Source organism: Pectinophora gossypiella, chromosome 24 (genome assembly GCF_024362695.1).
Source record: "Pectinophora gossypiella chromosome 24, ilPecGoss1.1, whole genome shotgun sequence".
Lineage (NCBI taxonomy): Eukaryota > Metazoa > Arthropoda > Insecta > Lepidoptera > Gelechiidae > Pectinophora > Pectinophora gossypiella.
This window is the reverse complement of record NC_065427.1, coordinates 8,739,180-8,766,203: the sequence shown is the minus strand read 5'-3', so window position 1 is coordinate 8,766,203 and position 27,024 is coordinate 8,739,180. Positions and strand designations below refer to the sequence as shown.

Genomic DNA, 27,024 nt, shown 5'->3' with positions numbered 1-27,024 from the left:
CAATCGATAGGTGCTAAATCATCGCCCAATAAAAATGTCACTGGCCTAGTGGCTGGGGACGTCCTTACACCGATATTTGTGAACGAACCCAACCCATACAATAAAAAATATACTAGGTATAGAACGGCAACTAGGGAATGCAATCCTGACTCAAGATCGCAAATTCGAGATCCCGCGTGATTGGAAACATCCCGAAATTTTCGGGAATAAAATATTATGTAAAGTTTGCGGCGGACATCTATATGGCGGACATCCTAGCTATAAGATCATTTTGTACCTTACAAATAAAGTACTTTGAATTTGAATTTAGGATGGTTGAAAACGATGAAAACTGCTTGTTTGTAGGTAATAGTGAGGTTAATTAAAACAAAATATTTTTTTGAAAGAAAACAAAAACCTTTATTATTCAATATTACTTACTAAATTAACTTTTTTTCGAAAGCAGCAAAAGAATAACTCAAGAAGATTCGCACAACCCGGCAATCTCGAATGGGATCTCGTCATATTATGCTTCGGGATTGATCCTGAAAAAAATCATGAGATCTTGCGAAAACGGGATCCCGCGAGATCGGGATTGCATGGGAATGTTAGGGATAACAGTAACTCTCAGCCCCGCACCAATTGATAGCTACATTTACTAGGTCTTACATTATTCTTAAACGGCCTTAGTTTCTAAGGAGTAAGGGAGCGGGCGCGTATGTCTGTCACGCTCCTACTTACACGTAAAACGGCAAACGGATAGACTTCTTATTCTATTTTGTTAATAGAGCCACGTTTTTATAAGGATTTTTTTTCACCTAATTCCTGTGCTGGGTTGGAAGCTACAACGACAGCTTGGGACAACTGGTTGTTAAACAGTGGTGGTAAACAACTTGGGGCGATAAAGATGCCACATCGAAGCATTCATCTAAAAAAGCAATATTGCAATTTGACATTGCGCAAACAAAAGTAAGCGCGCAACGTAAACAAAATGTCAAATAGCAATATTGCTTTTGTAGATGTATTGCTTTGACGTGGCCTTTTTAACCCCCCAGTTATCTTTTATTAAATAGTAAAACACAGTTTTTATATTCTTTAATTACCGTCACACAACAGTCACTACGTTGAACTAAATAGTTTAATCCGCTACTTAAGTCCTAGGCTTTTCACTAAACGACGCCGTTTGACTAACAGCCTGAATGATATTCAGACATTCAATCAAAGAATTGTACCTGAAACAAGCAATTTTACTTTAATTTCAATTTAAAAACTACCCAAGTACTTTCGTAGAGGAGTATCAAATTTGTTTTCCGAGTTAGTAAATCGTTTCGGTGTAAATGTCTCCGTACGCATGCGCGGTGCTATCATATCGGATTATAATTGAAATAAATCCAGCCCTAACTCCCCACAGACTTATGCTGAAAACTGATTACTTCCTTATCTTATGCCTACTTGACACTTTTTTTTCTTAGCTCTCTACATGATCACTTATAAAAAGTTAGGTTAGGTTACAGGATTTTCTTTGCCATCAAAAAGATTGCATATTAGTACTTACTTATTCAATATTTTAATTAAATAAGAATACACTTAAAAATAAAAATAGAATTTTAAAATGTTGTAATGTCAAATTCAAAAATTTCCCGCCACAGAGTTGCGTCAAAAAATAAACATTTTGCATCGTCAATAACATTTTTGGTGTCTGCGTTTCGCACATGCGCACAACGCCGATCCAAGGACGCTGTCAAAAATATGCAAATTAATCTATAAAAAAACGATTTAGACAATCCACTACATTATCGTATCTAGTTTACGCATCGTAAATTTAGTTTGGACATTTTTCAAGTGTCTAAAAATGCTTTTTTCATTGCGTTGTCGCGTTAAGAGTGATGTAGTTGCGTCCCTGTCTGCATCTACGGCGCATGCTCGGTTGTAATGTTTATATTATTTGTATTTGAGCTGTGTATCACGTAAACTATAACTACCACACAGCCGTAGCGCCAATACTGTGGGGCACTGCCCGCCCCTCCCCTCGCGCGGTAGTTAAATATTTCTTGCTTATTTCGCCCTAGCATTGTTGTTCCCGCCGCGCCGAAGGCTGTTGTGTATTGTTTAGAGGCGCGCTTTCCAAATATAAATTCTTTTTTTTTAACAAGAGCACAACATACCCTAAATACTTTTTTAATGTTGTCAGTGTTTTCTCCGTGTATTTTTGGTTGAAATGCATCGCGTTGCAGTGAAGTAAATAATTTGCATTCGCCGCTGCAGTAGCGCCGGTGCTCATAAGTGGTAGATTTCGTCGCTGTACAGTGTTGCTTATTTGTTTTGTTGTTTAATTGTTTTTTGTTGTTGTTGTTTATTGTTTAATTAATGGCTGTGAGTGAAAAAAGTTTTTTCGCGCGGTTTTTCGCAGTTTTCCGAGTGTATACGCACCGATAAAGCAGTTCGCTATTTTGAACAAAGGAAGGAGTTTTTCTTTTTTCGGGATTTTTTATAATTTTTGTTTTTAATCTTCAAGGTTTTGTCACGTGCGAGAGCTTACTCATCAGATTCTCGTAAGTAAAACTGTAGTACGTCATTTTAATCTCACAACTGTTGCGATTCAGATAATACGTGATAATATGCACAATAAGTGTAGAAACAAAACTGTTTATAAAAGCATTAATTTCTAAGAATTGCGTTAAGGTTACGATATACAAGCAATTATCTGTTCCGTGTTCTGATAAAAAAACACTGGAATGTTATAATTTCAACATTTGCACATTCTTTTAAAAAACAATTTTATAAGACTACAATTGTACATAAATTTATTTAAAAATAGACGAATGAAAAGTACATTTTCGAAGGCGCGTCGAGTCGGAAAAGTTTGAATTCCGAAAGCGGAACTTATAAGCACGTGGCCCGTCGCTCATGTGTTGTCGCCGACCAATCAGCGCGTCGCTTATAAGCGACCGGCCAATGGGGGCCGCCCGCTTTTCAGCGCCAACTTTGACAGTTCATGAGAGATCGCGCGGGAAATAGCTTTCCACGTCGGGTTTTTCGTGATTTCGATATACGATTGTATTTTTTTTCGATACTGTTAATAATGAAATTATTATATTTTGCATAATAATATTGAGAGTTTGGTTAGTGTAATTTAAAATCGGCGAAATTTACTTAATTAAAATTATTTGATTGGATACTGTTTGATCTGATTATTGGAATTTTATTAGGTACTAAAGAAAATGAGTAAGTAAAATTTTCTAATCGTAGAGTTTTTTTGCTTCTTGACGACAAAATCTACCTAATTTCTTATTATCTATAATAGAAACTTGAAATCTAGACCTACATGCACACTTGAAAGGCTTTTTATTAAAAAATAAGATGCCACAAAACAAAAATTAGGTACTTATAAACTTTTTTCCACCAATACAAACAGATAATGGATTTTAAAAGTACATTCGCTCTTACGATTTTAAACTTAGTGCTCAAACACACGGTTAGCTTACCCATTAACAAACCTGACACCAGGGTTGATAAGGTCGGCCATTGATCTTACAATCAACACGACTGAAGAAGGCTACTTACACTATCTTTTGATAAAAATCTATCAAATCTATCTTCGTTGGGTGTCGCAATTTGATTGTAATTATCTTTAGTTTAAGATGTACTAGTATAATAATATGTGGGATTAATGTCGGGACAAACCCTTTTAGGGTTTTCCGATGTTAACTATTTAAAATGTAGCATTAAATTGTATCTATGATAAATAAAATAAATAAATAATAATTTAGCGTACTTTTGTTCAGGGTAGGAAATGATAGAATTGGATGAGGATTATGAATGATGATGATGAAATTAAGTTCTGTGCAATAAAGTATATTTGATATGATATGATTTAAAGAGGTAGGCCAAGACGAACATAATCATATTGAGGATGTCTTAAAGAAAGAAAATCTTCTAGAATATTTCAGTATCGGTATGGAAACAGACGCCCAAGTAATTAATTCAAATTTTAATTATTTATGTACTCATAAAACACCAGGGTAAGCAGAGACTATGCAATTCAATTTACTTCGATCTTGACACACTTCTTTTGCTTTTTCCACATTCATCAATCATTTCTGATAGTACCTAATCAAAACTCTCGTAAATATTTTCTAAGAATATCTCCGATTTGGACGAAAAGTAGCTGCAGGAAATACCTCGGCACAGGGCTTTAAACGTTCTATACATTGACATGCAGTCACTAAGTTAATGAAGGACCTTCCAATATAGCTTTAACGTCACAACTACCTATTTTCTCATTGGTCGGATGCATAATTCTACAAAATTATAATGTACTTAATGGCAGAGGCATATACAGTCATGAGCAATATAATGTACCCACTTTAGGACTCTGTCGCACTAACATATTTGACATTTAGTGAGACTTACAGTTCAATTTGTCAAAAAAGTTAATGTGACATGGTACCAAAGTGTATCATATTAATGCTCGTGACCGTACATACAAACAAATTGTTGCTTGATATTTGGATCAGATATGTATAGATTTATGTGTGTTATGCCTGGGTGTAACAAAAATGCCACCCGAATGTCCGAATGTGATTTTTCAAAAAGGTGGTTCTCTCTTTAGAGCGACGAAATAGGGATCTGCATACCGTCAGATATGATAGACCGATTGAAATTGACAGTTTATTGAAGAAAAAAAAACATTGAAACGTCAAATACTTATCAGGTACATTTTACTGTTGGATGCCATTTACTTCTCGTCCGGATGAATGAAGAGCTCTATAGGCTGTTGCCCGGTATCACATCACCAGCCCATTAACGTCCCCACTGCTGGGGCACGGGCCTTCCCTATGGATGGATAGGGAGATCGGGCCTTAAACCACCACGCGGGCCCACTGCGGATTGGTGGTTATTAACGACTGCTAATGCAGCCGGGACCAACGGCTTTACGTGCCTTCCGAAGCACGGAGGAGCTCGAGATGAAAACTTTTTTTTGTGGTCACCCATCCTATGACCGACCTTTGCGAAAGTTGCTTAACTTCAACAATCGCAGACCGAGCGCGTTTACCGCTGCGCCACCGAGCTCCTCAATGCCCGGTATACAATCTAAGAAAACAGAGACGTGGGATATAAAAGGTGGGGCTTATTTCTACAAGAAACATCTCCCAGCTGACCTGCGAAAGTGATATATTTGTCACTTACAACGGGTAAACCCAAGTGACATACCATTTAGTTTCCTACATCATTCACTGTGATCAAACCACTGATTCATAATTATCATGAATCACGCGCAAACAATAATAACAACGTATGTTTACACCTGCGTTAAAATTAATCATTTGTTACAATTCCATTGTTTGAAATGTCCAATATATTCATCGTAATCATTATTTTCAGAGCCACGCTCTTGTCGGTGTAGCGTTCTCTATTCTTGTCTATCAAAGGCTAATTTTTTCGCATCTGTATAAGACACGACGTTCGCCTTCTCTTCTTGGTCTTCCCTTTGCTCTCTTTCCTTCTATCTTCCCTATTATGATGTCCAATAGTATATTAAGTACCTTTATTAAGATCCTTTGTGAGGAGCTCGGTGGCGCAGCGGTAAACGCGCTCGGTCTGCGATTGTCGAAGTTAAGCAACTTTCGCAAAGGCCGGTCATAGGATGGGTGACCACAAAAAAAAAGTTTTCATCTCGAGCTCCTCCGTACTTCGGAAGGCACGTTAAGCCGTTGGTCCCGGCTGCATTAGCAGTCGTTAATAACCACCAATTTTTTAGGACCTGTTTTACTTAATACAACGTACAGAATGGCAACTCTCCGCTCCTCACCAGCGTCTGAGCTAGGTTTACCTCACCCCCCTCGAGCATATTTTAGACTTGAATCGTATGGCGTCAGACGACACACACGCAGATGCGCGTCAACGTCAATGTGTAGTGTCTGTGCGAAACGAGATTGTTTGTATGAAGTGTCCAGGGTGTGCTTAAAGCCTATTGCCATTAAGAAGGCACAAATGGGAAGTGATATCAATTATCTATGGTCGAAACATAAAGTGGTTTCGAGCCGGGATTTGGGGACAACTCATCCAGAGACCAGTCATCCGGTATACGGCAGACGTGGCCAGCCCAGTCCTATTTTAATTCACTCAGCTTCTGCATGTTCCTACCCTCTTCAATGACCAGAACATCTAAGGCCCTGTGCCAAGGTTTGTCTAACAACTATTTTCCTAGAAACCACGTTGAAATCAAACTGAAAGAGAAATTCAGTTGAAAAAATGAAATCGAAATCATTTCCCACGTTCATTTGTTTGCGTGAAATCGCGTGAGTTGGATTAGCAACTCCATCAACCCTGGCGTTAGATTTACTATAGAGCCGCCAAAGGCCCCTGACATGGCTCATGCAACTACTAAGTTACATCAAAGTAGTAACGGGACCAGCGGCTTAGTGCCTTCCGAAGCGAGCATCATCGTATTTTCGGACAATCAGGTGATCTGCCTGTGATGTCCTAAGCAAATTAGGGATGGCAGAGAGAGTTTTGTGATATATCCCCACCGGGATTCGGAACGCAAGATCCGGGACCTCCGGATCCTGAGCCCAACGCTCAGCGACTGGGTTGGGCAACCACGGAGGCCGTTTTAGCATAAAATACTTGATAGACTCTTAACAGCGTACACAGGTATAAAACCATAATATAAAATATGATGTACTTATAAAATTGCCATGAAAAGGTCTCCTTTCTACAAGTTTTTTGCTAATGACATCGAAATAACGCCCTCAAATTCCAATTCAAACGAATTTCGGCCTCAATATAAAAACAAACATAATAATTTCTATACATATTTACTCTAAATAAACAACCTCTAAATTGTTTAAATACTCTAAACTGGCGAGCATGTATGAAGTCTTTGATGAGAGTGGAAGAAACGAAAGTGGTGTGTCAGGATCGTAGTAAGTGGAACTCCGTGTTCTCTGCCTACCCCAACGGTTAATAGGCGTGATCTTATACATGTATGTATATAGTAAATTCTAAGTCAGCTATATTGTCGGCGTATATCAAAGGCGGGCGGCGTCTCTCAAAAGCGGGTGGGCGTGTCTCTTTTCAGTGACGGCCTGTGATTGGTCGACCGTTCGTCTGATCTCGCCGCTGAACAGTGGGCCGGGCGAGAGCTTTACAGAGGCAAATTTCAGTAAAGCTCCCGAAGCTTTTCAGTAAAATATTATATGTAGGTAGTTGCGAAAAGTTTCGAGCTTTCCGATTTGCCTTTATTAAATGGGAAAGCTTTTTTGTAATTTACAGCTTTTAATTAAGTTTTCGATGGCAAATGTAGGATGGATTTAAATTAAGCTCAGTTTGTTGAAATACGATTATTTGATACGACGACAGTATAATAGAATGTTCTTTTTTTTGTTTTTTTTTTGACGTGGCTTTTTGTAGATTTTCCGCAAATGGCAATAACTACTTGACCGGACAAATGAAGATCGCAGAGGGCTCTCACCCGGTTTTCTTTTTGCGTTATTGGATCTTGAAGCATATTTAATACTTTATGCCAGGTTTATAATAGTAATTTTAAAATTGTTACGAAAACTTAACCACTCACGGCATTCGTAGTTAATTTTATTTATTTATTGGCCCCGATTCCTAATTTTATTTTAAGTTATACCAATCGTTTTCTTATCTGCCGAAAAGAAAAAGGACGTATTATTGACAACGACAACTTAATTTTAAAACTCACTGATATGCAACTCGTTAGACGTATGCTGTCAACTTAATTTTGTCGGGTTATTGGCCAGTGTAAAATTTTAAGAGCGTTGTTTAAATTTCTAACTTAAAATAAGTAACTTAAAATAAAATTAGATGGTGTGTACAGGAATCAGCACCAATATTTTTATAAAAGTACTGCCAAATGTCATTACATCATTTGCTTAACTGTTATCTAAAAATTATTATAGGTTTTATAAAGATCTGACGTAAAACATAGAAACGACGTACATCTATTTATCCATACCTTCAAGTGATTAATTTTGTAATAACAATAATATATTTTTTTATTATAATCTGATGCAAAAAAAATATCTTCCATTAAAACAAATTTATTGTGCCCTTATGTTATTCAGTTGGCTTATATTTTAAGGAGTTTTTATTTTATTTTATTTTTTTGGGTAGAAGGCAAGAGGGATACCACTGCCCTATTTTTCCCTGACAAGTAGCATGGAGAATGCTACACTGACAAGAGCGTGGCTCTTAAATTAGTGAAGTGATTTTAAGCGGAAACCTATTATCTTTTTTATCTTTATTTTGGAGGGTTTTTTCTAAATAGATGTCACCCAAAACCTATTATCTTATAAACAACACTGTACTGCGACAAATGCTACAATTTTTACCGTTTCCAGAATACCAAAAGATAATGCGGACCTATCGGTAATATGATGATCAAATCGGTAATAACGGTAATATATCGGTAATAACACAACGTTAATACGAACATGACTGATAGTTTAGCGGTCATACCGAAAATCTAAAGATTTAAAGCAATATTAGGATATTTTGCCAGTGTTACATAAAGTGTAAGAGGGAGACAGAAGATATTTGCGATGCTGTATGCTGTGAGACAGGTGAGTTGTAGTTATAAGACATACAGTCATGAGCAATATAATGTGCCCACTTTAGGACTTTGTCGCACTTACATATTTGACATTTAGTGAGACTTACAGTTTAATTTGTCAAAAAAGATAATGTGACATGGAACCAAAGTGTATACATATTAATGCTCGTGACCGTACACATTTACGTCCCACTGCTGGGCACAGGCCTCCTGTCAATCAACCGGATAGGAGGTATAGAATGTACTTCACCACTCTGCTCTACTGCGGGTTGGTGGAAAAATTTTACGGCTAATAACCAGGAGCGACGGCTTAACGTGCCCTGGGACGCATCTTATTTTGTCAGACAATCAGGTGAGTCTGCAATGTCCTTATGAATCAAAGGACAATCACTAAGTGATTTCGACTTAGAAACATAACTGGCAGGGAGTGAGAGATCGTGTAATTGCCTACCCCTTCTTCATAGGCATAGAATAAGGAATAATACAACTTATAGAACGGCAACTCTCCGCTCCCCACCAGCGGCTGAGCTAGGTTTACCTCACTCCCCCTCGAACATAGTTTAGAATTGAATCGTATGGCGTCAGACGTCACACACACAGATGCGCGTGTACGATAACGTCAATGTGTAGTGTCTGTGTGTAAAACTAGGTTGTGTGTATGAAATGTCCGGGGTGTGTCATACGATGCTAAAGGGTGTTAAAGACACCGTAACGAAAACTGAGGAATTATTCAGGCCATGATTCTGAGTAACAATAGAAAATAATTTAAAAAAACGCTAAAATTTTCATGAATTTTCCGACAGGAAAATCACCTTGATAGTGACATAGTAACAAATACTGAGGGGGATGATTCAGCTCATTATTCTGAGTTAATATCAAGTGGAATTTTCCATCGCAAAAGTGAATTAAAAAAATAATATGAATTTTCCTCCACCAACCCGCAGTGGAGCAGCGTGGTGGAGAATGCTTCATACCCCCTCCGGTTGATTGAGGGGAGGCCTGTGTCTAGCAGTGGGACGTATATAGGCTAGTTACGTATGTTATGTTTTAAGTACATAAATTTTGCGACGGAAAATTCCACTTGATATCAACTCAGGATCATGGTACGAATCACCCCCCCTCAGTATTCGTTACAATGTCACTAACACCCTGTAGCATCACACCTATGACACACCCCGGACACTTCATACAAACAACCTCGTTTTACACAGACACCACACATTGACGTTATCGTACACGCGCATCTGTGTGTGTGACGTCTGACGCCATACGATTCAAGTCTAAACTATGTTCGAGAGGGAGTGAGGTTATGTTAAATTGAATCTATCGCAGCAATTTCACGTGCCCCGTCTTTATCACTCACAAACACCAACTTTCATATCACAGCCGGTGAACCAACAACATATAATGTTTATGTTATGGTCGTGTTATTGTTTCCATACCACCCGCCTCGAGGCGTGTTTTACGAAAAAAACAAAACAACCATTTATTGTAAACAATGAACGCCTTACTCAGAGCTAAGGTGAACTTCTCCGAGTGGGCTTAGTGCTTTGTTCAATGATTGGAAACGGCCTTAGCCAAGTTGCAAACGATTATGTCAATCGACAGTGACAATGGTAAAAATATAACACAATATAACATAAGCTCACGACTAAATGCCACATGGGGTAGTCAGAGGTACATCCATCGCAAGATGAACTAAGTACTCACACCTCACCGAGCTTTCTGTCAGATTGTATCATATTATAGTGGTGAGCCGTATCGCCGTATATAATGGTCGAGCCAACTGTGTTAGTGTAAACTGTACTTTCTTGCTTTCTTGCTAACCTAACACACCATCACGCCTGTATCCCTGAAGGGGTAGGCAGAGGTATATAGTATACACACCCATTTCTCTCCAACTATGTTTTTAAGACATTGTTTTAAGTTTACGCGGTTATTATCATAATTAAAACACATAACAACGGATGGGTATATGAGACTCCCGATATTTCGACACTGTTGCGAGTGCCATATCGGGAGTCTCATATCCCCATTTTAAACGCGGTAAGAACCCATTATTACATACATACATACATACATAAACTCACGCCCGTAATCCCTAATGGGGTGGGCAGAGCCACAAGTAATCAAAGACAACTTGCAGCCACTGTTGATACGAAGTCCAAAGATGGATATGATGAACCTTATGGTGATAAGGGATCAGCCTATCGCCCATAACATTAGTCCATCATGTTAGAGGACACAATCCCTCTGTCGGAACCCATTATTATGTGTTTTAATTATGTTTTTAAGTCCCATGTAATAGGGGGCAAGTCACAGATATTGCCATTAACCAGGCACACATCCTGGAAACCACGTGATATCAATTATCTGTGATCCAAGTATGAATTGAAACTCAAAAAGTCGAATTCGGTGGTTTAAACACCGACATGGACTGTAACCTGGAACCTGACAGAGGGCAGAATAACTGTCAGTACTATTCAGAGGCGGAGGACAGGAGTCCTAGTACGGCTTTGTAATTGACTACCCTGGGCGCCATCCCACTCGCGTCAGACAGAGTACTGCGGGGCGGAAGGCAAGAGGGAAACCACTGCCATATTCTTCCCTAAAAAAGTAGCATGGAAAATGCTGCACCGACAAGAGCGTGGCTCTTAAATTGATGATGATGATGAAACCCTGACATGTTATCCATGAAATTAGAAGGTTACACGAAGGCAAATCTGTACAGCGCCATCTAGAGGTATATTTTTCGGGAACGTAGCTTGCAAAGTCCCCCATCACTTATGACTAAACAACATACGGTCACGAGCATTAATATGTATACACTTTGGTACCGTGTCACATCTCTTCTTCTTTGCGAGTCGATGGCGATCGAAACTAAATTTTTGCTGACCAATAATTGGCCACGCTTACGGCATTGTCAGTGGCTTCGTACTTTAATAGTGCAGGTGTTAGAGCACTTAGGACAGCACAAAAGGTGAGCCATAGTTTGTGGTGATACTCCACACTCGCAAACATCGCAACCATCAACAAGGTATCCCCACCTGCAGAGATTATCCTTGCAGCAGCCAACCTGTGTCCGGAGCCTATTTAAAGACTTCCATGTGTCACATTAACTTTTTTGACAAATTGAACTGACAGAGTCCTAAAGTGGGTACATTATATTGCTCATGACTGTACATGGATGTTTGAACAAATTACTGTGAAAGAAAATAAATAAAATACCGTGTGCTTTGCATTTTAATTTTAACAAACACAATTGTAAGACATCAAAATTAAGCAGAATCATTATTTACTAAGTACTCACGTTCATTGTACGTCATTCAATAATAACGTGTCGTTGATTAGGAAACAAACAGCTTAGAAAGCAAATTATATAATAAACATAATTAATAACATAACAAACATAGCATAACCTCGCGCCTGTAAGCCTTAAAGTGGTGAACCGGTGAAGAAGGTGATCTCACCTAAGTACAATGAAAGGGGGAGGTAAATTAAGCTGGACACAAAAAAACAACAACATGAATACTACTGTGAGTTGCTAGTGTTAAATATAAACAAAAACACATGTTTGACTTTTAGAAATGGACGGACTGTATAAATGAAATTAACAAAAGTAAAAAAAGCCCCATCCCCATGATGTTAGAAGGGTAGAAGAAAGATTAAAACAATAATAATAATATTATTGTAATAATGTTTCCTATCCACTGGTTGCCTGGAAGAAATTGCTGCTTAGCAATAAGGCCGCCAGATTGTACTGTATCTATCATAATCTGTGTTAATTTGTTTTGTATGTTGTGTGCAATAAAGTATATTTGATTTGATTAAACGCGGTGTTGCCATAATATAAAACAAATTTTATTGTGTACTACACAACTACTTCTATGCATACTACTCATATGTATCCCACATCCAAGTTTAGTAAATGTTTATTTCCCTGGAAGAAATTGCTGTAGAGAAATAAAGCCGTCCAAATTGTGCTGTATTCATGTGTTATGTCTGATTGTTGAAATAAAGTTCAGCACAATAAAGTGTATTTGATTTGATGTATGCTACTTGACTTGACGTGGTCGTGTGGTACGCAAGCTTGCTTCTCAAACGGGGAGCGCCAGTTCGAATCCCGGTACCTTACACTAATGAGTTATTAATTTATCGTAAGTGCAATTTTAACTTATACGATACGGCTCACCAGCTATCACGTTGGTCTAACAGGAAGCTCGGTGTGGAGTGGGATAAAAAAATTGCTATTGCATATAATCTCTTTCCTGACACTTGATACAGAAATAAAGGAACTTGGTAGTCTCAGTAGTTCCTTTAGTTCCTTTGAGGGAACTACAAGGACAAAAAATGCTCAGTAGTTCCTTCAGAGGAACTGTTAAAGGAACTACTTACTGAGAATAGTTGTTCAAAATTCTAGATTAAGTAAATTAAATTCATCTTTATTAGGGGTTATGTATTATACGTTTTTTACAATAAAATACCAGATAATATTTTACATTTATCAGAAAATAAATTTAAAGCTCATGTTAAGCTTACTTTATGTAAAAAACTCTTGTTATAAGGTTAATGACTACCTAAATGATAAAAAATACCTGGTGTTGAATGTGTTCCTCTAGTTATTAAATAACTTGTAATGTATACCCTCATTGATTTAAAAGATGTGTTGCTGTTGCAGTTTCTTGTCATTTCTTCTCCTCAGCCATAACACCTTGCGAAATGACGTACCTAAATTCTAAAATGTTACATAAATGAATAAATGATTCTGATTTCTGTGGATACTTAGTTCATCTTGCGATGGATGTACCTCTGACTACCCCAATTGGGATATATTCGTGAGCTTACGTTAGGTTACTTAACATGAAATACGAACGAGCTATGATGAATGAATTTACTTAATCATATACTGTGTTACATAACCTTGGATAGTTTTTTTTTTATATTTAAATGATTTACGTATGTTTGTTTGCAATGATAATAAAATTATCAACAATTCGCAAACTTGTTTGAAAAGAGGCAAACATTGAGTGTTATTGACGACAGAAGAGGCAAGATGATTGAATACTTAATAAGACACGACGAATTCATTAAAACATCACATAAGGGAAGATAGAAGGAAAGAGTGGAAAAGGAAGAACAAGAAGAGCTTAAGGTGAACGTCGTGTCTTATAAAGAAGTCAAAGAATTGGTCTTTGATTGAAGTGGAGTAGATTGGAGTGGAGTAGGTAGATCCATAATTTTCTACGGGCAGACATATCTGTCTACCCTCTTTCTCATCAGTCATCCCGTGATCATGGCACTTGCAACAGTGTCGAAATATCGGGAGTCTCATATCCCCATTAAAACGCGGTAAGAACCCGTTATCATGTGCTTTAATTATTTTTATTCTTGATTTCTCCGTAGTCGGGTTTTTGTTTTTAAACTTATATTTTTTAACTAAGCACTAAATATTGATTACCTTATATGTTCGTGCATGATGTAATCACTTGTATATTGGTTATGTAAACAACACCTCGGCTGTATAAACTTCTGACTAACTCTAGAATATACTAAACACTAAACATGCCAATAGCACTTTGTCATACTTGATGTAAGTATTGTAAAAAAAAATGATATTTTGGGAATATTTGGACTAGACTTTGGTGAGAATGAAAGAAGCGAAGTGGATCGCAGTAAGTGGAATTCCGTGGTGTCTGCCTTCTCAACGGGAAATAAGCGTGTAAATAATTGTATCAATAATCGTCCTGATTCCAGTACGGTCACGAGTACTAATATACACTTTGAAACCATGTCACATTAACTTTTTTGACAAATTAAACCGTAAGTCTCCTTAAATGTCAAATATGACAATGCGACAGGGTTCTAATGTGGGTACATTATATTGCTCATGACTGTACACACCATTTAATTTTATTTTAAGTATGTATTTTTTTTTATCCGCCGAAAAACAAAGGGACGGGTAATCGACAGGCATAAAATTTATGGAACACATGTACATTTTAGGCAGAAGTTACAAAACACTAACGTCATCAAACGGCTTTTGTAGTCGTTAAATGAGCCATGTCAGGGGTCTGTGGCGGCTCAATAATAACCCTGACAACAGGGTTGATGAGGTTGGTAATCCACCTCACAATCCACACGATAAGAGGAAGATCAAACGGCTAGCAATGGCGGATTTTTGTAGGATTGAGCATACCTTGTTTTGTTATACTTACCATAATTAGTACGATATCGTACGATATAATAATATCAGTTGTCGCCAAAGACCTACGGACCACCCATACATACATACATAAACAGCCTATATACGTCCCACTGCTGGGCACAGGCCTCCCCTCAATCAATCGGAGGGGGTATGGAGCATACTCCACCACGTTGCTCCAATGCGGGTTGGTGGAGGTGTTTTTACGGCTAATATCCGGGACCAACGGCTTAACGTGCCCTCCGAAGCACGGAATCATCTTACTTTTTTGGACAATCAGGTGATTCAAGCCTGAAAAGTCCTTACCAAACAAAGGACAGTCTCACAAAGTGATTTCGACAATGTCCCCATCGGGAATCGAACCCGGACCTCCAGATCGTGAGCCTTACGCTCTAACCACTAGACCACGGAGGCTGTTATGACAACTAACCGGACCACCCACTAGGTACACATGCTAAGGTGCTACAAAACGAACAATAAAACCTAACGTAATTATTTTCACAAAAAAACAATAGCTCTCTCTATACATCCTGAAGAGACGGTCAATAAAAAATAACAGTGTTATTATACTAGTTACTTGTACCTAGTATTAATGTAACAGTGATATTTACAATATGAGGTCATAGAAGGGAGATCTGTTATCATAAATAACACCGTTCTATTATAAACATTATACCTTCGTGTAAATGTGTATTGTAAACTGCTTGGTTTTAATTTTTTAAACATCCTTAGTTATACCATTTTTCTAGTAGTGTAGTGTAGATTATGAATCGATATCTGGCGAAAATTAAGCCAAGGCGACACTTGACTCTCAAAATGAGGTCGTAGCTTCGAATCCCAGGACAGCCCGAAACCAATGATTTTATAATTTGTTTTCGAATCCATGCGGATCATAAATGATTATCACATGCTCAACGGTGAAGGAAAACATCGTGAGGACACCCACATTCATTCCGAGAAATACATTCTCGGAGGTTTATGAATGTGACCTAACCTTTATCGGGCTGGTTTTCCCTTCGCGGGTTGGAAGGTTAGACAGGCGGTTGCTTCTGTAAAAAACCGGAACTGTCAAATCTTCAGGTTAGGTAGGCGGACCCTGTGAAAAACGGGATAATTCAAATTCAAAAATATCTTTATTCAGTAGGTAACATAGTTACACATTGGCCCCGATTCCTGCAGACACCACCTAATTTTATTTTAGGTTATATCCGTCATTTTCGTATCCGTCGAAAGGGAAAGGGACGGATGATTCACAGCTCTTAATTTTAGGAAGAATGAGTAAATTAATGTGTCGGGTTATTGACTGACGTAAAATTTTTAGACGGTTGGTTTAGATTTGTGCTTAAAATTGACGTGTGTTCCATAAATTTTATGCTTGTCGATTACCCGTCCCTTTCTTTTTCGGCGGATAAGAAAAGGACAGATATAACTTAAAATAAAATTAGATGGTATTTACAGGAATTAGCACCTTTGAATCGTCAATTTTTACATAACGAACGTCTCATCCGCCTAAAACTACTGCAGCTTCTCACAACCTGTATAGCCGGGGAAAAGAAGCTGCAAGAAAAACCTCAGCACAGGGCCCTAGACTAGGGAGATGATGACCCAATCAATGGTTGCATAGGTATCGACAAATAGATTTTTTATATAATTATCTTTCGGAATTATCTATCGCAGATAGCACGAAGGATGTTACTAAAGCATTAATTTATCTAGAAACGTGCCGGATATGATCTTAAAAAAATGTTTTGCGACACAAGGAATTAAGTAGTTTTGTAATTATAAAACGATCGTTAGATTTAACCCTATTTACATAACACAAGCTAACGACTATATCCCAATTGGGTTAGTCAGAGGTACATCCATCGAAGTCAAATCTTCACGTTAGGTAAACGGACCCTGTGAAAAACGGGATAATGCTAGGGAGATGATTTTTGTATTTATAAAAGCATTTTACAAAGCAGTTTTCCGGATTTTTGCGGCTTTTCAGCCTTCGTTACTATTGGGAATAATGTCGTCTGAAAACGGGAAAAAACAGGCCCAAACTCTACTTTATTATGCGAAGGATGTATCTCTGATTAACTACCCTAACTCTGAGTGTAGTCTCTTCTCTCGTGTGGGTTGTGGGATTAATGCCCGACCTCATCAACCCTGGTGTCAGGGTTACTATAGAGCCGCCAGACATGACTCATGTAACGACATCGTGCTTAATAAATAAGCAGAAGTCGGAACCGACTACTTAACGTACATTCTGATGCATGAATCACCTTACGGACAATCGGGTGATCAGACAGAAATGTCCTGACCAAACTGGGGATCAAAAAATGACTTGTAATATGTTTAAGTCATCATCATCAATTTAAGAGCCACGCTCTTGTCGGTGCAGCAATTTCCTTGCTAATTTTTAGGGAAAAATAGGGCAGTGGTTTTCCTCTTGCCTTCCGCCCCGCAGTACTCTGTCTGACGCAAGTGGGATGGCGCCCAGAGTAGTCTATTATAAAGCCTTACTAGGACTCCTGTCCTCCGCCTCTGAATAGTACTGACAGTTACTGCTACCCTCTGCCAGGTTCCAGGTTACAATATGTTTAAGTATGTACTTAACTGAAAATAATTTAATAAGACACAAACATTATCGTGAGTTTTGCGACGGAAAATTCCACTTGATATTAACTCAGATTCATGAGCTGAGTATTCGGTAAGATGTCACCTAACGCCCTGTACAGTTTGTAATTTTTTGTTGTTTGTGTTGTTCTAGGGTCCGGAGCCGGCACTGAACTCAAACCCGGGTGGCGCCGCGAAGCCGCCGCTACTCAACGCCTTCGAGCTGGACCGCTGTTTGGACCGGTAAGAGAAATACTTCTTCTATCTCGCTTACTCTTCAACTATTCTTCTCTTCTTTCGTCTGTCTAGTTTAGCTTTTTTTTTAAATTCAAAAATATCTTTATTCAGTAAGTAGGTAACACAGTTACACTTTGAATCGAATAACGAACGTCTCATCCGCCTAAAACCATAGCAGCTTCTAACAACCCGTATAGTCAGGGAAAAGAAGCTACAAGAAAAACCTCGACACAGGGCCCTAGAGGACCTATTTTTAAACAATAATTCTGTTATACGACTTAGTAATTTGGCTGCCAAATGTCAGGTCCCAGACAGCTAATCCCATGCATTCATATTATCTAGATAATCACCAATCTTATAATAACCTTTTTTACAAAGATTCTGATTAATTACTGTGTTAAAACTGTTCAAAGGTAAATCTGAATGTCAATGGTAATTTTATTGTAAAAACGTATACATTGCCCCTTAAAAGATTTAGTAGTTTATTCTGGCATTAACCATATCTCCTACTAGTTGCGACTTCCATATAGAATGTCAGTACGGTCACGAGCATTAATATGTATTTGGTACCGTGTCACATTAACTTTTTTGACAAATTGAACTGTAAGTCTCACTAAATGCCAAATATGTTAGTGCGACAGAGTCCTACAGTGGGTACATTATATTGCTCATGACTGTAAATTCTAGCCGCAATGAGGTTCCAAATAGATGCTTAGGTCCGGTACCGAAAAGCATCGGCGCCCGAAGGACGTAATATACGATCCTTCTGATCCGATTACATTGACTTATTAATTAGTGTACCTATACACATAAAACATTGAAAAAAAAACCATCTATAGTATCATTATGCAGCCGAAAAAATATAAGTTTAAAAAGTAAAACCCGACTACGGAAAAATCACGCGTTTTCCACACTGCGCTGCTTTTTTTATGCACGTGGTGGAATATGCTCTTTTCAGTTGATGACGGGGTGGTATGTGCCCAGAAGTGGGACGTATATAGGCTGTTTATTTATCTATGTTATGTTTATATATTGAGGAGCTCGGTGGCGCAGCGGTAAACGCGCTCGGTCTGCGATTGTTGAAGTTAAGCAACTTTCGCAAAGGCCGGTCATAGGATGGGGGACCACAAAAAAAAAGTTTTCATCTCGAGCTCCTCCATGCTTCGGAAGGCACGTTAAGCCGTTGGTCCCGGCTGCATTAGCAGTCATTAATAACCACCAATCCGCACTGGGCCCGCGTGGTGGTTTAAGGCCCGATCTCCCTATACATCCTTAGGGAAGGCCCGTTCCCCAGCAGTGGGGACGTTAATGGGCTGGTGATGATGATGATGATGTTTATGTGTGATGTTTCCAGAGAGGAGTCCGGCAGGTGGGGTGGTGAAGCGGCGCGGCGACGCCGACGCTCCTCGCCACCACGCCGCGCCTCCCCGCCCAGAGACAATGAGCCTCTCTCCCTCGCACGGGTAAGAATACGCATGTTCTGTCTCGCTCTTACTTCAGCAGAGTGATACACACACACACACACGCACAAGCACACGCACACATATACACACACTAACACCACTAATATAGATCTTATAAGTTTACACACATACCCACTTGTTTTTAATGTTCCTCTTTTTTATTATTTTCTTATTTTTCTTTATTGTTCTTTTTTTTGTACTTTATGTTTACTTTATTACCAATACCAATGTATCACATAGAAGAGCGGAGCTACTAACACAAGTAAATATTTGCTTAAAGGTTGTCCCAAACACGAGGATTGTATTGATTTTTGGTAAATAAATAATTTTTGATTTTGAATTTTTGATTTTGATTTGAAAGGCCAGCAAAGATTTATTTTTAGAGAATCGTAAAGTAATGCTACTTGTTGTTTTTTATTCAACCATACAGGACTAAATCCATGATAGCCCAGTTTGCGTGGTTTCCAGGGTTTGTGCTCGGTTAATGGAAATAGGCTCGCCCCCAATTACGTGGAACTTAACATAGCTGGTGAGAGGTGGGTGTATCTACTATACACCTTTGCGTCCCTTCGAGAAAACAGGCGTCATGCTTTCTTATGCAACCAGGACTAACCAAATTCCTCTTTACCCAGGCTTCAGCCCCAGCGTCACCAACAGGCCCCGGGTCAACCCACTCGAGCCCGGCCCCGGGGTCCCCCACGGGGAGCGCCGGCGCCCCGCGCTCCCCACTGCCGCTGGTAGCACCAGACCTGCTGGCCATGCAGCTGCTAGACCAACACTCGCAGCTGCAGGCGCTGATGAAGCAACGACTTTTCCATCAGCATCATATGCAGAAACAGGTAAGAGGAAATTAGGGTTGCTATGTTCCTTCCGAACGTCATGTCTTTATGAAGGAGAATATGTTATGGTGGTCCAGAACCTCAGTTCTATCTGTCAAGGTTTTTTCCAAACTCCGTCCACTCAAGCCGACAATCAAAAACAAAGTTCTCGAATAGACAGTTAGCTGCAAGTAATATGATGCTAATAACTCCGATACTTAGAAGTTATAGGTTCCTGATCTCTCCTGCAGGTGCAGCCTCACTCAGCAGTGTCCACATAATACTTGTGCTGAGTGAAGCCCATTCATTTCAGGACGTTCACCACCACCTTATGATCATTTCGACTTGCCTTATTGTTATTTCGTGAAAATTTTAAATTGTTTTGTTTGGACGAACCGTGATAGCACAGTTGGTAGAACACTTGCCTCTCACTTTGAGGTCGCAGGTTCGAATCCGGCACAGGCCTAAACCAATGATTGTCGAATTTGTTTTCGAATTCATGTTTGGATCATAAATGATTATCACATGCTCAGCGGTGAAGGAAAACATCGTGAGGAAACTCACGTTCCCGAGAAATGCATTTTCGGTGATATGTGACCTAACCTGTATTGGGCTGGTTTTCCCTTCGTGGGTTGGCAGATCAGACAGGCAGTCGCTGCTGTAAAAAACCGGACCTGTCTAATCTTCAGGTTAGGTAAGCGGATCCTGGAAAAAACGGGATAATATGAGGAAAATGATGTTATTGTTTTGTTTTGAGTGTATCGTCCTTTTAAAAATACAATTTCTATTCTGAAGATAGAAAGACGATTTGGATGCCTTTGAAGGAGAATGACTGTCTGGAGGAGGAACTATGGAAGAGGAGAGCAGAAGCCTGTGCTCAGCAGTTGAACACGACAGACTGGAGAACGCAGAAATCTAGTCTATTATGTTATCAGAAGACCTCAGTTTGTCAAATAAGTTAATCCAACCATTCTGTCACCAGCACATGTCGTCGGAGGCTGCTAAGCGGCAGCTGGAGCAATCCCGGTTGCAGGACCAGATCAACCTGAACCTGCTCTCGCAGTCTCATCTGCCGCCCCCGGACACGTCGCCTGGTGAGTGCTGCTTGCACTACCTATTTATCTACTCAGCCTGTATCCACCCACTGTTGGGGCCCATCCTTGACTAATTTGGCTGCCTAATATTGGGGATTTTCACGTTTCTATCTTGGCCCCTGATACCTGACCATCAACTACCAATGTCCTCAGGTTCTCTCCAGCAACAGCTGGGCGCGCAACAGCAGCAACTAGTGCAGCAGCTGCAGGCCGTGCAGCGTCAGTACCTGATGCATGGACCTCTGTCTGTACCACCCAACGCGCCACCAGGTCTGTAAATTTATATCCAAAGCATTTCTGTAATTACATACAACAGCCTTTGTAGTCCAGTTCTTAAGGCTCGAGGACTCGAAATTCAGTCACTGTCGAAAATCAATTTCTGAGACTCTCCTTTGTTTGGCTAGGACATTGCAGGCTGAGTCACATGGTTGACCGAAAAAGTAAAATAATTCCTTGCTTCAGAAGGCTTATGCACCATACCCCTTTCGGTCGATTGAGGGGAGGCTTGGTCGTATATGGGCTATTTATGCTTATGTATGTAAGTACATCGAAGATCAGTCCATCATCATCTCCCTGGAAGTATCCTGTTTTCAAAGAATCTAATTATTCTGGTACCAGAAGACTTGACGGAATTTGACTTGACGGAACATCCTGTTCTTTCAACCCAAATGAAAACCCAGAAACTCTAACACAACCAAATCAACGTTTTATTATTTTCTTTGAGAATCAAGCCAAAATTTTTCAAATATCTTGTTGATCAGCCAATAAAGTCAACTGAACTGATAAATTATCTGATCTAGAACCGCATCCGAAGTTCAGGATATTTCCGAGGTCGTTCAATAACTCTAAACCAGACCTAATGAAGTCATAGTGTAACATAAACTCATGACTATACTCCCAAATGATTTCCAAATCAGAGGCACATCCATCGCATGAAGAACTGAAGTGCCCATGCTTCGCTGAGCCTTTTAGTTTTGACTAGAAAGGTCCATCTACGCTACAACCCATACAAGATGATGATGTTGATTTAAAGCTAAACCATGTATTCCAGGCCTCATGCTATGGGGTAGTGAGATGGAGGAACATCCTCTGTTCGGGCGAGGAGTCTGCAAGTGGCCCGGCTGCGACGCTCTGGCTGAGGATTACCAGGCGTTCCTCAAGTAAGACCTTGGATATCAAAAACAAAATGTAACGTGCTAGGAGCAACTTGCATGACTGAAATAACCTGTTGCAATTAAATGCTTTGATACCTTTTTGCTCGTACTTACTCTACTACAAAGTCACGCCCGTAATCCCTAATGGGGTAGAGCCAGAAGTAGTAAAACAACTTGCAGCCCAGCCACTGTTGATACGAAGTCCTAAGATGAATATAAGAAAATTTATGGTGACAAAGTTGTAAGGTTGATATCACGACTGTTATCATCAACGCGACTGCGCGCGGTTACGAATCCAATTGCATGTGGTTGCTGTGATTCATCCGTCTGACGACAGCCTAACTAAGGGATAAAAAAATCCACACAAACAAAGTTTTGAGAAACAGCAAGTATTGTGTTTTCTTACCCAACCAGGCACTTAGAGGCAGCTCACACCCTCGACGACAGATCAGCCGCGCAGGCGCGAGTGCAGATGCAGGTGGTGGCCCAGCTGGAGCTGCAGCTACGCCGCGAGAGGGATCGCCTCGCCGCTATGATGCGTCACCTGCACGCTGCCAGGGACACCACGCACCATGCTGCCAAACATCCGCATGGTAAGCATACTGGTTTCGAATCCAAAGCATAGAATAAGGAATAATACTACGTATGAGGAGCGGAGAGTTGCCGTTCTGTACCAGCTGCTGAGCTAGGTTTACCTCATCCCTCCACTCCTCGGTTTTACTTTAGTCTTCAATCGTATAAACTCCCACTTAGCCGGTTTTAAAAGAGGCGCCACGTATGATAACTGTTAATTAAAATATACATTGATGAGTGAGAATCTGGATAGAAACCATTAATTTTCTAGTCTATTTGGTTGAAATTAAATGAGATTCGCCCAATCCCGTCACTCTCGAATGGGATCTCATCATATTATGCTTCGGGATTGATCCCGAAAAAATTTACGAGATCTCGCGAGATCGGTATTGCATTCCTTACCCTAGCACCTGTAGTTAAAGTATGAGGTCCTTACTCTGGTTCCTTAGTAATATTTATTTTATCTGTGGTACTTTCAGGCGCTGCGAGCGAAGGAGCTTCCCCGGGACCGGTGCGACGTCGCGTCTCCGACAAATCTGGGGTCGCTATCGCTGGAGGTAATTGGTTTTCCTATCATCATCATAAGGCCTCACACACTTTTTTCAAGACTATACATATAACCTGACAGAGGACAGCAGTAATTGTCAGTACTATTCAGATGCAGAGGACCCCTGAGTCCTAGTACGGCTTTGAAAAAGACTATCCTGGGCGTCATCCCACTAGCGTCAGACAAAGTGTTGCGGGGCGGAAAGCAAGAGGGAAACCACTGCCCTATTTTTCCCTAAAAAAGTTGCATGGAGAATGCTACACCGACAAGAGCCCTGCTGGCTCTTAAATTAGTAATGATGACATATAAATCGGTTTTAATATGCGTTTCTAATCTGCATTTGAAAGCAATCTTTCATATGCATTTGGATGCGTTACTTTTCAATTGTATTATTTTTGGTGATTATTTGATGTTTTAGTTTTTAATTTTGTAGTTACAATTGTTTAAATGTATTGGTGGAGATCTTTCCTGTTTTGCCGATTCTTTACCTTTTCTTTTACATCTGGCCTAAGTAATTTCGTCTCGGTCTTACTTGGTTTTATGTGTATTGACTATTATGCTAAAAATAAATTTCCAATTGTTTTTGTCAAAGGTCTTCCCTATATGCTCGAAAGAGCCGGATTAGATGTCCAACAAGGTAAAGCTATTACAAAACATGTTTCAGAAGTAAACGTTATGGTATTTGACGATGTTGATTTCTGATGATGATGATTAGTGAAAAATATACAATGCTGCCGATTGACTGACAAAACTGAATCGAGTTTCGCGCCCAACTGGGCACCCTCAGGCCTGTTGTCTTAAATTTTGTACCGGGGAAGAGCCCTCAGCGCTTCCCATTTGTCCGGCTTAGTAGTTAATGCCATCTGCGGCAAATCTACAATAAGTGACGTCAAAAAAACGGACACTTTACAGCTCTAAAAATAGTGTCGTCCTTCACTTACAACGAGTGCAAGACAGAGATAAGGCTAGTTTTTAATACTATCAAACTTAAATAAAATTAAGCTACAATCAGCACCATTGGGAGTATTTAAAAGTGTCATCAAACTTAGGATAATTTGTTCCTCATAATCATCAATAAAATCAATTTACTTACAACATTTCAAAAGAAGAAATGATGTTTGTGTTCACAGAAAAGAAACATTCAGTTAAGGTTTTTGTTGTGAATTCCTATGAAAAATTTCCATTTTTAAAATCAATTTTAATTTCAGAGATCCAACGCAACCGCGAGTTTTACAAGTCGGCAGATGTGCGGCCTCCGTTCACTTACGCATCACTCATTCGCCAGGTTTGTAGACTTTTAGTAAGCCTTTGACTAACTTATTCATAAGTTATTATTTTAAAATGATGTATTATAATATATAGGCATGTAAGGGGACCCATATATCATCTTTCGGGTCTCAAGTCAACCTCACCTGCCCGTGGTGCATCCTGCTAATCAACAAACGAGGCTCTGACGGCCCACCAACCCGCATTGGACCAGCGTGGTGGGTAAAGGTCCAAACCCCCTATGATGAATACTCCACAACTCCGGCCCCAAGTGCCCGGCGGCTCCGGTAACTGTGATGGCTCTGACGGGAGCCGGATCGGTGCCGGAACCAGGGGTGCGAATAATCTCCGGGCGAGAGCGACCTCCCGTCAAACGACTACGGCTTGCGACATAAAGGACTCCGATATGCTTAGTATACTCACTTACAATGTAAAAACTCTAATGAGGGAAGAGAAACTGATAGAACTGGAAAATGCTTTGAAAGATATCAAGTGGGATATCATTGGCCTTTCAGAAGTGCGCCGAGAAGGAGAATCAACGGTGGAAAGAGAGGACAATATATTTTTCCATTTTGGAGCCACCAGCGGCATGTATGGTGTTGGATTTCTGGTTGCTAAAAAATGGAAAGGCAATATAGTTGAATTTAAGGGCTACTCCGAACGAATTGCGGCGATGAAGTTTCGACTCACTCACAACAAGACCCTCACTCTTATTCAAGCATACGCCCCAACATCTGCGCATAGCAATGATGAGGTAGAGGAATTTTACGATCTTCTCAACAAGGCATGCAGTGACAACAGAGGCACATGGAATATGGTTTTAGGCGATTTCAATGCCAAAGTTGGCACACGAGAAAAAATGGATAATGACGATATCATCGGGCCTTACGGTCTCGGTGACCGAAACGATCGCGGCACTCGACTTATCCAATTTGCCTTTGGACAAATGATGAGTGTTAGCAATAGCTTTTTTGCCAAAAAACCTCAACGTCGATGGACTTGGGTATCACCAGATGGTCAAACAAAGAACGAGATTGACTACATATTATCGTCCAGCAAACACATCATCAAAGACGTTGGAATAATTAACAAAATTAAGTGTAGCTCTGATCATCGCCCGCTTCGAGCAAGAATCAGTTTCAACTTTCGTATTCATAGACTACACACATTCAGGAAACAGCTTTGTAAAATAGAAAATCAAATTTTAATTAACAATATTGAAAAATTTAATTTAGAACTAAAGAATGCTTTTGACTCTTTAAACATGGACACAGATGATGTTGAAATTCAATATAACAACATAAAAACTGGCATCGATACAGCTAGTAGAAAAATAAAACAACGTAGATTCAAGAATAATAGACTATCAGGAGACACATTATTATTAATTGAACGAAGAACACAGGCAGAAAGAAATACAGACACATATAGAAATCTAGATAGGGAAGTGAAACGGAATATAAGAAAAGATATCAGAACAGTAAATACAGAATTATTCCAAACCGCACTGGCAAACAATAAATCGTTACGAACTGCTAAGCAAGGAACGATACAGGGCAGAACGTGGATTACAAATTTACAGGACTCAAATGGATACAAACAAAATAGCCGAGACAAAATAACTACCATATGCACAGATTTTTACAAATCTCTATACTCTGACTGCTCGCAACCAACACCATCCACGGAATACTCTTGTACTGATGCCATCTGTCCTATAACAGGTCAAGAAGTAGCATATGCCCTAAAAAATATGAAGAACTGTAGAAGCCCAGGCGAAGATTGTATTAGCACCGAAGTTTTAAAGATAGGAAAGTCTATATTACTGCCACATTTGACTAATTTATTCAATAGTATTTTATATTCAGCAAAACTACCACATAACTTTTGTCATGCTAATATCATTCTTCTTCACAAAAAAGGAGACAAGTCTGACATCAATAATTACCGACCAATCAGCCTTGTTTCCCATATATATAAAACATTTATAAAAGTAATAGAGAACAGAATAGCTGGGACTTTGGACTTACAACAGCCTATAGAGCAGGCCGGATTTCGCCCTTATTTTTCCACCACTGACCATCTGCACACACTGAACCAGATCATAGAGAAGTCGAATGAATTTAATAAGCCACTGTATGTAGCTTTTGTGGACTACTCCAAGGCTTTCGACAGTCTGAAACACTCCGCGATTTTCAGAGCTCTTCGTAATCAAAAGATAAACGACACGTACGTAAGGCTTTTGGAGTCAGTCTACAGTAGCAGTACAGCATCCATCAAGCTTCAATCTCAGGGTCCCACATTCCGAATAGAAAAGGGCGTGAAGCAGGGTGATCCCCTTTCCCCAAAACTATTCACTTGTACCCTGGAGGAAGTTTTCAGGCGGCTAACAGTCCCATGGACGGAAAAAGGAATTGTCGTCGGCGAGAAAAGACTTACAAATCTTCGTTTCGCCGATGACATAGTACTTTTCGCATCCACGCCAGATGAGCTCCAACAAATGCTC

General features: G+C 39.7%; 1 protein-coding gene and 1 long non-coding RNA gene across 3 annotated transcripts in view; one reads left to right on the top strand and one right to left on the bottom strand.

The window, feature by feature from the left end:
- LOC126377852 (forkhead box protein P3) overlaps positions 1-27,024 on the top strand; it is a 94,425-nt gene that overhangs the window by 54,655 nt on the left and 12,746 nt on the right. For both annotated transcript variants that reach the window (XM_050025842.1, XM_050025841.1), the window contains exons 4-12: positions 17,521-17,609; positions 18,958-19,066; positions 19,699-19,905; positions 20,867-20,978; positions 21,132-21,248; positions 22,030-22,138; positions 22,547-22,725; positions 23,185-23,262; positions 24,461-24,537. In XM_050025842.1, coding sequence (XP_049881799.1) covers positions 17,521-17,609; positions 18,958-19,066; positions 19,699-19,905; positions 20,867-20,978; positions 21,132-21,248; positions 22,030-22,138; positions 22,547-22,725; positions 23,185-23,262; positions 24,461-24,537 — 1,077 coding nt within the window. The remainder of the gene's footprint in view (positions 1-17,520; positions 17,610-18,957; positions 19,067-19,698; positions 19,906-20,866; positions 20,979-21,131; positions 21,249-22,029; positions 22,139-22,546; positions 22,726-23,184; positions 23,263-24,460; positions 24,538-27,024) is intronic.
- Positions 437-27,024, bottom strand: part of LOC126377937 (uncharacterized) — a 35,313-nt gene continuing 8,725 nt past the window's right edge. Inside the window, exons 3-4 of the long non-coding RNA XR_007568009.1 lie at positions 22,539-22,707; positions 437-1,211 (exon numbers count right to left, since the gene is read on the bottom strand). This is a non-coding gene — a long non-coding RNA (uncharacterized LOC126377937). The remainder of the gene's footprint in view (positions 1,212-22,538; positions 22,708-27,024) is intronic.